Source organism: Pygoscelis adeliae, unplaced genomic scaffold, assembly GCF_000699105.1.
Source record: "Pygoscelis adeliae isolate BGI_AS28 unplaced genomic scaffold, ASM69910v1 Scaffold92, whole genome shotgun sequence".
Lineage (NCBI taxonomy): Eukaryota > Metazoa > Chordata > Aves > Sphenisciformes > Spheniscidae > Pygoscelis > Pygoscelis adeliae.
In genome coordinates, this window is record NW_008824306.1 from 1,403,810 (window position 1) to 1,415,897 (window position 12,088).

Consider the following 12,088-nt stretch of genomic DNA (forward strand, 5'->3'; position numbering starts at 1 on the left):
GGGAAAGAGAAAATAAATTAGTTATTTTGTTTACATTGTACTATGGGAATTTATGCCTCACACTTAACTATTTTTAAATGCTTTCCCGTAAAGAATTGTTCTCATTAATCCCCTCACTGTTTATTATTTACTGTTTATTAGAGTAGAGTATGACCAGCTCTTGTGTTAGATATGGTGACTGGTAACAGTGAAGCAGAGCTGAAGACTATAAAATTATTTACTCTTCAGTGAGAAGGTCAACAGAAGACAGACCTCAGGAGACTGAGTGATCCAAGGTGTCTGGAAATGTTTCGTTATCCTTCTTTGTGTAATTTAGACTTTGTGGGTATTTTTATTCAGGGGGCAGTACTAGCAGCTGTGTCAAGCCACAAATTCAACTCCTTCTATGGTGACCCCCCTGAAGAGCTGCCAGACTTCTCTGAAGACCCCACCTCCTCAGGTATTTTAACAGAAAGTATATTTACTGCAGTCAACTTGTCTTAATGCTATACTCACTAGAGTACCAAGTATTTACTAATTTCTCATGATTTCATAAAGTTACATATTAAGTTAACGTTTAAATGTGAAAGCATAAATAATTTTCAGTCGTCATGGTGTTAGTGACTGGAGAAAATGAAGAGAAAATCTCTGCAGAGTTGTAAGTTTCTACAGAAATTCTGTCTGATTTTTCTATTTGTTGTATGTACATTCAGTTACAAATAATGCTATAACCTCATATTTCTCTTTATATTACTTGAGTGTAAAAGCTTATTGGAATTTTGTCTTGAATTCTTAGGCAGGAGCAAGGTTTCATACCTTACTAATAGTTATTTACAAAAAGAAACCGTTGTGTACCAGAGTTTCTTGACCTCCTGTTTTAGAGAACAGTATGATTAAGATGTCTCCTCTTTAAAGCGTGCTGGACAGTATTTCTGGTACTATAACCCAGACCCCCAAATCTTCAGAGAGAGACAATACATGTACTTCAAGGACCTCCCAACATACTTCAAAGGGGAAGATAATACCTTTGCTGTGCTGTGAGCATGTAGCTAGGCCTTGGGCAGGACAATGATCTTACTCCAAGCAGTCCTTTTGTCCTCGACCAATATTCAGGAATTTAAATAACCTGGCAGTCCCTATACTAACACAGCCCTGTCGTAGTTATGTATCTTAATTTTGATATAACATTACTCACAACATTTGCAGTGCAAAAGTCTGGGTTGTTCTATGTGACCTAAAATTAGGATCAAGTTAAATGAACTTCTAAGAAAAATCTAAGGCCAATAGGACTCTCTCTTTTATTTTTCTAAACAACTAAATAGTACTGGCAGAATATTTTAGCTATACACTGACTTTACTAGAAGACATTTCAGGAACTTAATTACATGCGCTGAACTGCTGTGTGATAATTCTCTTTCCCAATATTTTTATAGGTGAGAAAATTACTTATTGACCGCATATGTTGTGTTCCTTTTCTGCTCTTTCATATGAGCAAGTAATTTTTACAAACTATTTCAATGTCATTAATAGAGGAATTGGGGACATTTTTTTGTTGTTGAAATTCTTAAATTTCACTTCTTGGAATTCAAGTTTGAGTATTTAAATTCAAAGATTGCTTTGTCCTTAGAGATGCACACTGCTCATAACTTCCACAGAAGTGAATGGGAATCTCAGATCATTTATTGCAAATGGGTAATCACAGCCTCATGGCTTAAATTAAGGCAGCCAGCTTTTGAATACTTGAGGTACTTGTAAGTAAGGATCTTATATTCTTCTAAAGAAAGAATAAGTTGGTTTTACTTCACCCAGAATTACTTGCAGTGCTTTAATTTTTGTTTCCAGCTACTTCCCCCATTTCCATAAAATGAATAGGCCACCAACATGATCAGCAATGGCAACTTTCCTAATCTAAAAACTGCAGTTCCTCTATCCAGTTTCAGTCTCACATCAACAGGGCATGTGTCTTCCTCACAGGATGATGTAATTGCAGATATCAGTACACAGCAAAGGTACAAGTTCTATTTTTTCTGTTCACAGTATACATGAATCCAGTACACATGTAAATTCTGCAGAGTATCTGTGCTGGATCCACTGTTATCTTGTGTTCATCTCTGAAATAACTGAAACAATAGCTTGGATTTCTTAGGAAAGCGTAGTTATTCTCTAAAATAACATTGTTGATCTCACTGATGGGAGGTTGCAGTGATCAGGAAACCATACTAAGTGGGTAGTTTTCATGATGTTTCCCTGACCGACTACATTAGCTGACAAAATACTTAATATCTCAGGATAAACACTGAGACTTGCAAGAAAAGATACTGCAACTCTCAGCTTCTGAAATGGCTAGATATGGAAATCTATTTTGTTTCCTCTTCAGAAGTACACTAATAAAGTTTTCAAATATTTGTAGCTTGTAAAGATAGGCTCTTGTGATGATTCTAAACTGAACTAGTTCGTAGAAATTAGACATAAAACTCTTGAATTGCAGTAGAAACTTGACTGTCTTAAGGTTATTTAAGTTTCCTTCCTAACATCTCTTAATGTTATGATCATAAACTCTAATGAAGAGTGTTTAATAATTTAAATGTTGCTGCCTATTTAATCTTCCCATAAAATTTCATGAAGCTTACCATTAAAATTAAATGATTTGTCAGAAACAGGCAAATGTGGAACTCCTACTGAGATAAAGATGCAGAAATGTAAATGCTTATTAGGTTATGCAAATTGTATATCCTCTCCTCCTCCAGGTCTTTCTAAACACAGAAACAGAAAATTTCAGTTCTGTTTTTTTTCCAGATTAATCTAGAGGTGTTCTTCCTTAGAATTCAGTGAACCTGGGATTGCTGGACCCTTTTTGAGCATCTTCCTATGCTACCAGAGTAATAGCCTGGGATATGAAGGCACTATAGGTAGCAAGTCAGATGACTTTCTTAGATGCAGAATCACAAAGGATATTTTTGTCAGAGAGCTTTCCAATGAGGGTCAGCAAATTGCATAACTAAATTAGATGGCAATGAGCACAGATAAATTTCATTTGAAGTCAACCAGGTATTCTTCTGTACACATCTTCCTTTCATTCATACAGAGTGTGTTAATAATTCTTAGTTTCCACAGCTTGTTCTGGGTGATCTATTTCCTCTTTCGTCAGCAACTGTCCTCTGAGGGACTTAATTTAATCCTGCTATCATTCTGTTGGTAACATGGCAGAAGTCAGTCTTGCTGAAATTTGAGAGAGTATAATAAAAGCTTTTAAAATGTTTTGAAAAATTAGGTAAATATTTATTAAACTAAAATATTACTTTACTGCTGATAGGCTGTGTTCAGTAACTTCTTTAGTAAGGCACAAAACAGCTGAAATGACAAGCGTCTTGCAAATGTTCTTTGCCAGAATGTAAAACATTTGACCTTCAGGTTGCATGTCTTCAAGACATGGTAAAATATCAATTTCCCAAGGCAGTGAATGTTTTGGATGTTTTTAATATGCTGAAACAAATATAAACCAGAAGTTAGCAATCAGCAGCCCTAAAGGCTAAATGTGGCACATGAGAAAAATTGGCCCAGTAGAGAGTATTTGAAGTGGACCATGAAATTAATTAGGTGCTAGAGAAATTCACAATCAGTTTGCCCTCTGCTGCACTTCCCCATCCTACTCCCTCCCCTCTCCCCTGCCCTCCCTGGTTCTCCTATCACCTGATTGCACACGAGATCAAGACAGAGGATTTCCTCTGCTTGTGTGATATGCTGACCGTTTGTCCCCTAGCGGAAAGTACGGAGGTATAATTTTCAAGTGCTGATAACAATGCCTCCGGCTGAAGAATGAACATCGCCAGTGTAAAGCTTTTCATTTTTCCTCCTTTTGCTTCTTCAGCCCTCCATTCTGCGGCAGCACAAGGAAAGGCTGTGGAACTGTTTGACGTTTTGACTTGGGAAGCTGAATTCGGGAACACCGTTTAGATTACTTTGGAGTTTTAAGTAGATTCGGGATGTTTAGGTTTTTAGGCTTTTAGAAAAGCCAATAAATTGAAGAGGTTTTTTATAACTTTGTATTTCCAAAAACCTTTTTGTAGCCACGTTTTCAGAACTACTGAGTCAGTGTTGGGGTTAAGCCAGCAGATAGTCCATAGCCTTTGGAAAACTGCATAACTGATTTTTAGATTAAAGCAAATCTTACCTTTTGGTTAAAGGACTTTCCTCTACAATGCCTGCTTGAATTGCTTGGTTTATAGCACTCATATTCTGAAACGTGACTAACAAGTTTCAGGGTAGCTTTCTGCTGCAAACAGTTGTAAATTCCTGTAAGGTGTTTTTATAATGCTGTGTTTCGGTTTAACCACGGAGAAAGTGCAGCAGCATATTTTATAAGAGTGACTGACCAAATGTACTTATTTAGCCTAGGCTAACAAATAGCACTGTTGCAGTATTTCCTGAACATTTGTGTGCTTTCTGAGCTCTGTGGTAACAGTGTAAGGTGATGAACGTAGAAGCAATGCTTTTGCATTGCACAGAAAGTAGGCACGTTAAGTCCACATCAGTGTTTCTAGCCTGTTTTCTCAAACTGCAAGGCACAAATTTCATATGGCATTTTTATAAATGCATTTTGATATTTTGTCTCAGGATTGCTGTATGTAAATTGAAATTTTCATTCTTTTTTATCTTGTTAGAATCTATATTGTCATATCAAATAAGAAAGTTTTAACAGTACGAGATCTTGAATTTCAAATTTGAAAGTAATAATAATGGGGAAAAAGCTAAATCTGATAGTCTTTCAGAGTGGGATCAAACAGCAAATGTATGGCCAAGTTGTAAGATCACTGTTCCCAGCATACATGGGACTAGATTAACTCACAAGTTCGTGAGTGGATAGTAGTTTCATGGGATTTAGATTCCATGAAATATGGGCAATATAAGCCCCTATCTTAAAAATGATCCGTCTCATCGACATGAGGAAGAAAAAAAATTACTGTTGTTATGCAATAATTATCAGTGATTTTGTAAATATTTGCAAAGGGTCTTGTGTCACATTTTTAAGTATGAGTGCTTGGGGGGGGGGGGAAATTACATTCACCTTATAATTTAGTTATTAATTCCTTATCTAGTATTACAGGTATAACTGACTATCAGTTTTGAGATCATGAGTTTGAGTGTTTCCAATGCTCCGTTATAATCTTCATGATTTTTCAGCTGTTTAGTCTTTGTTCTGGTATGTTTAAATAAAAAAACTTTTAAGTATATGAAGTCACTGTTAATTAAAATCAATAATAAAGTGGTTATATTTCTAAATGGTTCTCATAATGGTTCTCACTGAAACTTTTGTAAAAAAAATTGATTTCAATATAATATTGCTAAATTCTAGTTAGTAAATATAAGTATATTAATTAATATGATGTTACGCTTCATCTGCAGTATGTTGAAATAGTTTTTCAGTTCACCTCTTATGATATTCTTACTTGAAATAATTTTTTGTCCATGAGTTTTTTAAAATAGTTTAACCAATGTTGGAAAAAGTCTGGTATTATAGATACCTAACACTGTGTACATGTGCTACCTTCCCAATGTGAAGTGTTTGCTTGCTTCCCTTCCCAGTCTGCAAATCCCATTTGCTTCACACACAGAAACCATATTAAAAAAAAAGCGGGGGTTCTTGTCAGTTTGTTCATACTATTTTGTGGCTAAACTAGTGTACTAGGTTGCAGCTTTATAAATCGCTTGTTCTGAAATCTTCATACTGTTTGTTGTTTGTCCAAATGCTGCCTTCCTACTAGGACTTCTAGCAGCAGAAAGTAGGTATCCCTTTGTTTTCCTTTAAGGCATATCATTCAGCTATGGTGTATGTCTTCGCATGTTTAAAAATCAGCTTTCTTCTCTTCTCTTTGCTATTTTCTGTTTTAATACTGCCTGTTCAAGAAAAATAGCCTGTAAGTTTTTGACTAAATCTGTCTATAACTTTGAAAGTATAATTGTCCAGAAGTAACATGTTTTCCAGGGAATTCTGAAGATTCTCCTTTAGAGGCAGTATTAAAATTATCTGGCTTTTTGCTTTCAATATTTGCAACACAACTTAAATAAAATTTAATTTTCATTAAATTAATAAAGGATAAAAGTTTGGTTTCACGTTTTAGTAACAAAATTAATGTTTTCATGGACTAATGGGTTTTTTTCTCCTAACACTAAACACATACTGTAGTATTAGTCATATATTATTTTCTTGCTATACCCTTGCATGAATCTTCTTGATCATTCTGTGTTGATGTGATACATGATATATGCACATACATTGTGTGTATGCATACACGTGATTTAAATAATTATCCAATATGTGTCTCCTTAATGAAGGAATACTATTGACACGTAGGGAGGAGGTTCTGCTGCAAGTTAGCTGCACGCTTTGTGAGAGACTGAAAGCGCAAGCACTTCTAAAACCTGCAGACTATACTGACAGAGGAGAAGGTGTGACATTCTAGACCCTTGGATACAAACCGCAACCATTTCAAAACCAACAAATTCAGCATCTCAAATACAGGCTATAAAAAGTGGGGTTTTTCCTGCAGCATTTTAAGATTTGTAGGCTAACAGTGCTTCTTCCATCCTAGGTCAGGGCAGCATACGTCCATGTCTCCATTTCTGATCAAAGTCATGGATTTTGTTGTTGTTTGGTTCATTCTTTTGTTCTTATAGGTTGTGGGGGATGTTGTTCCTTGTCCTCGTACTTCCCCATCTCAGAATGCTGCCCAGTAACGTGAGACTGAGAACTCAGTGGGTTTTTATGTTAAAGTTTTGCAACAGTATTATTTTTGTACAGTTGTAGGGGGAAAAAAGAAACCTCGTACGGAGCCTCTGCCACTGATTTTTGTTTTTTGTTCGTACATAGAGACTTTCTTCAGTAAACTTACTGACTGACAGGATATGCTGCCCTCATACTGGTCAGAAGAGGGTTTCCATGTTTTTTTCCAATGAGGAAGAAAGCGTCTAAGGAAGTAGTAGTGAAGGGTATTCATATGTTTAAATAGTTACTTGTTTAGTTGCATGTGAGTGTGCTACTTGTAAGGCACAGGTCTGATCTGAAAAACAATACCTTCTCACTACATATTTCTTTATCACCACACCAGACTGCCTTCTGCCATATTTGTAGCTAGTTTTATAGTGAGAGATAACTGGGAAAAGGAATTGGCACACTTTGTGTAAAGGTCCCGAGTATGGATGCAGGAGAAAGCTGGAGACATGCATATGCACAGTGCCCCTGTGCATGCAGAATAAACCGAAGACTATCTTCAAAATCAAGCATCAGTTCCGCTCCCCCCCTGCCCTCACCCCCTCCTTTTTTGTATTTCCATATATAGTACTCTCCTCTGCGTTCGTGCTTCTGTTTGGGAAAACAACATCTCGTTTTCTTTTTTTTTTCTTTCTTTTTTCTTTGTTTGGTCTTTTCCTTTTTCTCCCTGTTTTTCTCTCCTGCACCTGTTTCCTTTGGTTTCTTCTCTCACTTTTACATGCCTTTCTTCCCCTTGTATTCCATAGATGTTCTTACCTTCTTTAATTTAGTTGTAAATCCCTATACCCTTCCATCACACCAACTGCCTTCTTTTTGCAGTTTCACTGTAGTCTCCGTAAACCTCCATCTTTCTAGTTGTCTCTCTAGACTCTTCCTGATTGTTTTTTGACATATATTAAAAAATATTATATTGTGCATGTGTGTATATATATTATTACTGTCTTAATTGCTTCCCAGTAGCATTCACAGAACTGCATGCATGTAGGAGCTTATTTGTAAATTTAGAGAGTGTCTAAACTTGGCTGTTTGGTTTCTGTCCAAGAAGGAAGAAGTAATTAAACGCTATATAGCTCAAATTTGAGGAGGATAGAGTCCTTACTTGCCTTTCGTTTTAATTACACTGTTGAGTATATATGTGAAACATGTATCTCCCACCTTATTTTAAACTATTATAGGCATATATATACGCACATGCTTTGGCTGTCATCTGTCCTTACAGAGATAGTTGCTCTGGAATATAGTGAACAGCAAAGAGCAACAAATCACTGTGTGAGGTTAGAGGCGTCTCAACTCTAGTGATTCTTGCAGATGTCTTTTAAAGTGATGAAAGGCATCTGGTCCTCAGTTGGCTTTCTCTTAATCTAAGAAGTTACATCGGCACAAGTAGTGAAAAGGCCCTGTCTCTGTAAAAGATTCTTTTCTCGCCTTTAATGGAAATAGCATATGTTTATTTATTTTCTTTACAAGGACCAGCAGGAAATAGAGGTGATCTTTCTTACACGTTTCTAACTCCTGTCCACTGCTACTAAGGCAAACCTGGCCTTGTATATAATGTGGGCATAGTATTTTATAATTATGCTGGTATTGAGCCTAGACTTTCGTGTTTGGCTAATGTGAACCGTTTTAAACGTGTATGTGATTGTGATTTGAAAACCTTAGCTGACAGGCACCCCTTCATTTCCACAGCATTTTGATATAGTACTTAATTACCTAATGTGTTAAACATTTATGCCTTGTGTTTTTAGGGTATCGTAATCAGATGCCAGCAAAACAAAACTGCTGGAGGCACTGATTTATACAGTTGTCACTAAATAGATCATTTAAAGGTGTAAGTGTCGCTGGAGTCTTAAAGCAGAAGCAAAGAATCTTTGTTTTATTTGTCATATGTGAAAAATAAACATAAAATCCATGAAACTTGAATCTCACATTAGAGTTGGTAAAAATTATCTCATTGTCACTTCACCAGATGTGCTCTATCAGAATCTCACGATACTTATATTTTTTTTCTGAAAATAACTGCATTTTATAATAATGTCCATGCTTGGTTTTTATGAGATTATATCCAGTGACTTCATTTAGTGATTCTAATATTTGATCCCTCTAAAATCTAACAATTTCTGATGGTTTATCTTCTTCCTTGCTGTATGTGCTAGCTGCAGAACTCTTCATAAACCACGTGAAATGTAAATCCTACCTTCTGAAATGCCTGTGCTTTGAGAGCCAGGACTGTTTTTTAATTTCATTTCCAGCAGCTGCACTCGAGAAGGCAGACAAGAGATGAAGTTGGGAGAAATCAGCTTGTGTTGATTGTAGATTAACTGGCATAAGGATTGAATTGTGATATATAGAGAAATTGCAAATAGCAGCTAAGCCTTGGTTAGTCATTTAAAAACCACTCTAAAATCTTCAAGGCATAGTTTCTTACCTATTTATACAACAAATCCAGATTAAGGTAGTTTATAAGAATGAACAGGATTAAAATGGGTGGTTGGTGTCAGGAACTTAATTTTATACGGTTCTACAAATCTACGGGGTTTAGATTTTGTCAGTGTCTCTTTAATAGAAATATGCTATTGTTATAATGGTTGTTATAAGGTCTTCTGCAGAGTCGTTTCCTGGCATACTAATTGCAGGAGACTTGCAAAAAGGTAATGGTTTTATAGTTTTGTATTTAAACAAGGTCAGGCTTCCTCTAACAAGTTTTCATTGCTCAGAAGAGGGTTTATGACTGACCAAGATTTAAATGGGCATTAACAAAGAATTCTTTTACTCTCTCTCAGAATGTGTTTGTAGTCAGAATTATAGTCTTTGTGTTTTGCAAGATCTAAGTCTTCTTACCTGAACACTCTTTTAGTCATACACTGTCGCAGATCACTGCTGCATGAAAGGAAGCTAGTAATTCTCTGTACTGCCTGCTGCATAAGAGAAGAAGTCAGTTGTACCTGCCTTGTTTGCAGAGCCTCGGAAAAGCAAACTTTTGGGGTGTTTTGTGGTGGAGACATATTACTATTGGAGAATATGTAGACAATTCTTGGAATAGTATTTTAAAGATTTCTTTTATTATCTTTTATTCTCTTCTGGGGGGAAGTAAGCAGCTCCTACCTACCTCTAAAGTTCAGTTTCTCTAGCCAAACCACCTGTTCCAGATTAGAATAGCTAGGTGCGAGGATGTAATAGCAGCACTCTATTTTACCAAAGCTTTGTCTACTTGCAACTTGATGAACCAGTGTCCATACCAACTTAATACCACCAACTTCAGGTGGTATTAAGGGCACTCTATGAGAACTACAAAGGCTCTAGAGATAGAATTCAGCTGTAAGAGAGAACTATTTCTGAATGGCCACCTCCATAAATGAGGTAACAGAACCTGCGGGAAATAGCTATGATAACTTTGACTACACTCTGGGTGAAGAAATAACCCCAAGTTGTTGCCTTATAAAGCAAATATGTCTAACTGACAAATAACAGATCTGCCTCAGTAGGCAGAAAGCTACTCAGTTCATCTCCATCTTCTTAGAAGCAATTTGGTGATATCCTTAAGAAGTCATTCCACTAACTATAAAAACATTTCATGTACTAGTACTGACTGCAGAAGACGGTCATAAGCATTCTGACTTTTTAGTATAGTGAGAGCCCATAGTTTTCAACTTTTCAGAGCTGTCAGCCCCAAGGGAACTCTGAATAGTTGCAGCTATCCTTTCTTAGGTAGTCTTACGGGAATACAAGAAAGACAAGGTTATGTGCATGGCCCAGAATATCACTGCTTATTTGCACACTGAGAACATATGTGCAATTACAGTAGGATCCATTCCAGTTACCAGAGTCTTCTCACACAACCGTGTTTGGTGTGGATTTTGTAACTATTACTGTGGAGAAGAGTCTTCTACTTGTATCGCTGGAATTACAACCTTTCATGCACAATCGTATGTGTATATCTTTTGTAGTTACTTCAGGTGCAGGGTGAGATTCATCTCACCTAAGTGGTTGGGACTACTTGAAAGTTCTCTGGCAATAAGCAGCATTTTCTAACAAAGTTTACTTTAGGGAGTCTTAAAAAGCAAACAAACAAAGCCAGTCAAGTTAGTCAAATTCCTTTTTTTCCCCTGGCTTCCTAATATTTATGCATCATTCTAATTTTTATATTTATAGATTCTGTCTGTAACTGCTACAGACCATGAGAAATCTGAGCTTTTTTATGACTGTATAATAACTCACTTAAGTCTTTCCTTTATCATCTATTCTGAGGCTAAAATGGGTGCATTTGCAATGATGAAAAGAGATTAAATCCTATTTCTAGAGGACACAAGCTTTAATTATAAATATTGAGTGCTTTTACACTTTCCCCAAAGGTTAGAAATTTAGCTTAAATATGATAGAATATGAATCTTTTTAGGGACAGGTGTGCTGTAAAGATTGGTTAATTTTATTTTATGTACTATCTCTTATCTGAATTTAAAACTCTTCTGAAAGGTACTCTTAGGCTTTTAACCAGATGTCTGTAAAAGAGAGAGTTTAGGTGTTCACAAAAATGCCTGTAGAATTGTTCTATCACTTTTTTATGCAATGACATGCTGTCAGTATATTGCTACTATGCCATTTTCTCATGCAGGTGCCTGTTATTTGTAAATGCGTGAAAGACATGGCAGTAGATACAGCATAAGATTGTAGGTAAAAAAAAACATAGAGGGTAGAACTCTGATTTTGAGGGATTAGCAAAGGCACTGTCAGAACTTCTCATCAAATTTGTTAAGGACATTCTTGGAAACTTTCTTTTACAGCCATCTATTTGATGTGACCAATGGACAGGAGAAAAAAGACCTAATGAACAAAGCTTAATGTTTTGGAATTCCCAGATATTCAAAAGGTTGTTGAGACACAAATGTTAAAAAAGTAGTAACTTCTATTTCTATTTGAAAGACCTCAAAGTATTCCACAAAATAAAATTCCCAAAGTAAATAATATTGTCAAATAAATAATGTGGTGTTCCAGGGCATTCAGTGTTTCACAATAATACAGCACTGCAGACAACTTTGAACATACTTTTCATTGGTTCTGGTTTTAGCTCAAGTTTTAAGCGTTATGAGCAACATTGAGCAGTATTAGAGACTCTTAAGATATCCAAGCCTCTGAAGTGAATCTTCTCTTGAGTTTTCCTTAAAGTAAACACTCCAAATACACAGAAAGGGCTTTGAACCTAGAAAGCAAAGTTTTGCTAGAAAAGAGAATAATTAATTTAAACTCTGAGCATGACAAGAAAAGAAATAAAAGAGAATTGTAACAAATTTCCTTCTGCCAGCTGCATCCTGGAAAGTCAACTTCGGGCTTGAAGATCTCTGAGTT

At 36.1% G+C, this 12,088-nt stretch overlaps 1 protein-coding gene across 2 annotated transcripts in view; it reads left to right on the forward strand.

Moving 5' to 3' along the window:
* Nucleotides 1–12,088, forward strand: part of CASK (calcium/calmodulin-dependent serine protein kinase (MAGUK family)) — a 139,992-nt gene that overhangs the window by 58,282 nt on the left and 69,622 nt on the right. For both annotated transcript variants that reach the window (XM_009318891.1, XM_009318892.1), the window contains exon 8: nucleotides 340–439. In XM_009318891.1, coding sequence (XP_009317166.1) covers nucleotides 340–439 — 100 coding nt within the window. The remainder of the gene's footprint in view (nucleotides 1–339; nucleotides 440–12,088) is intronic.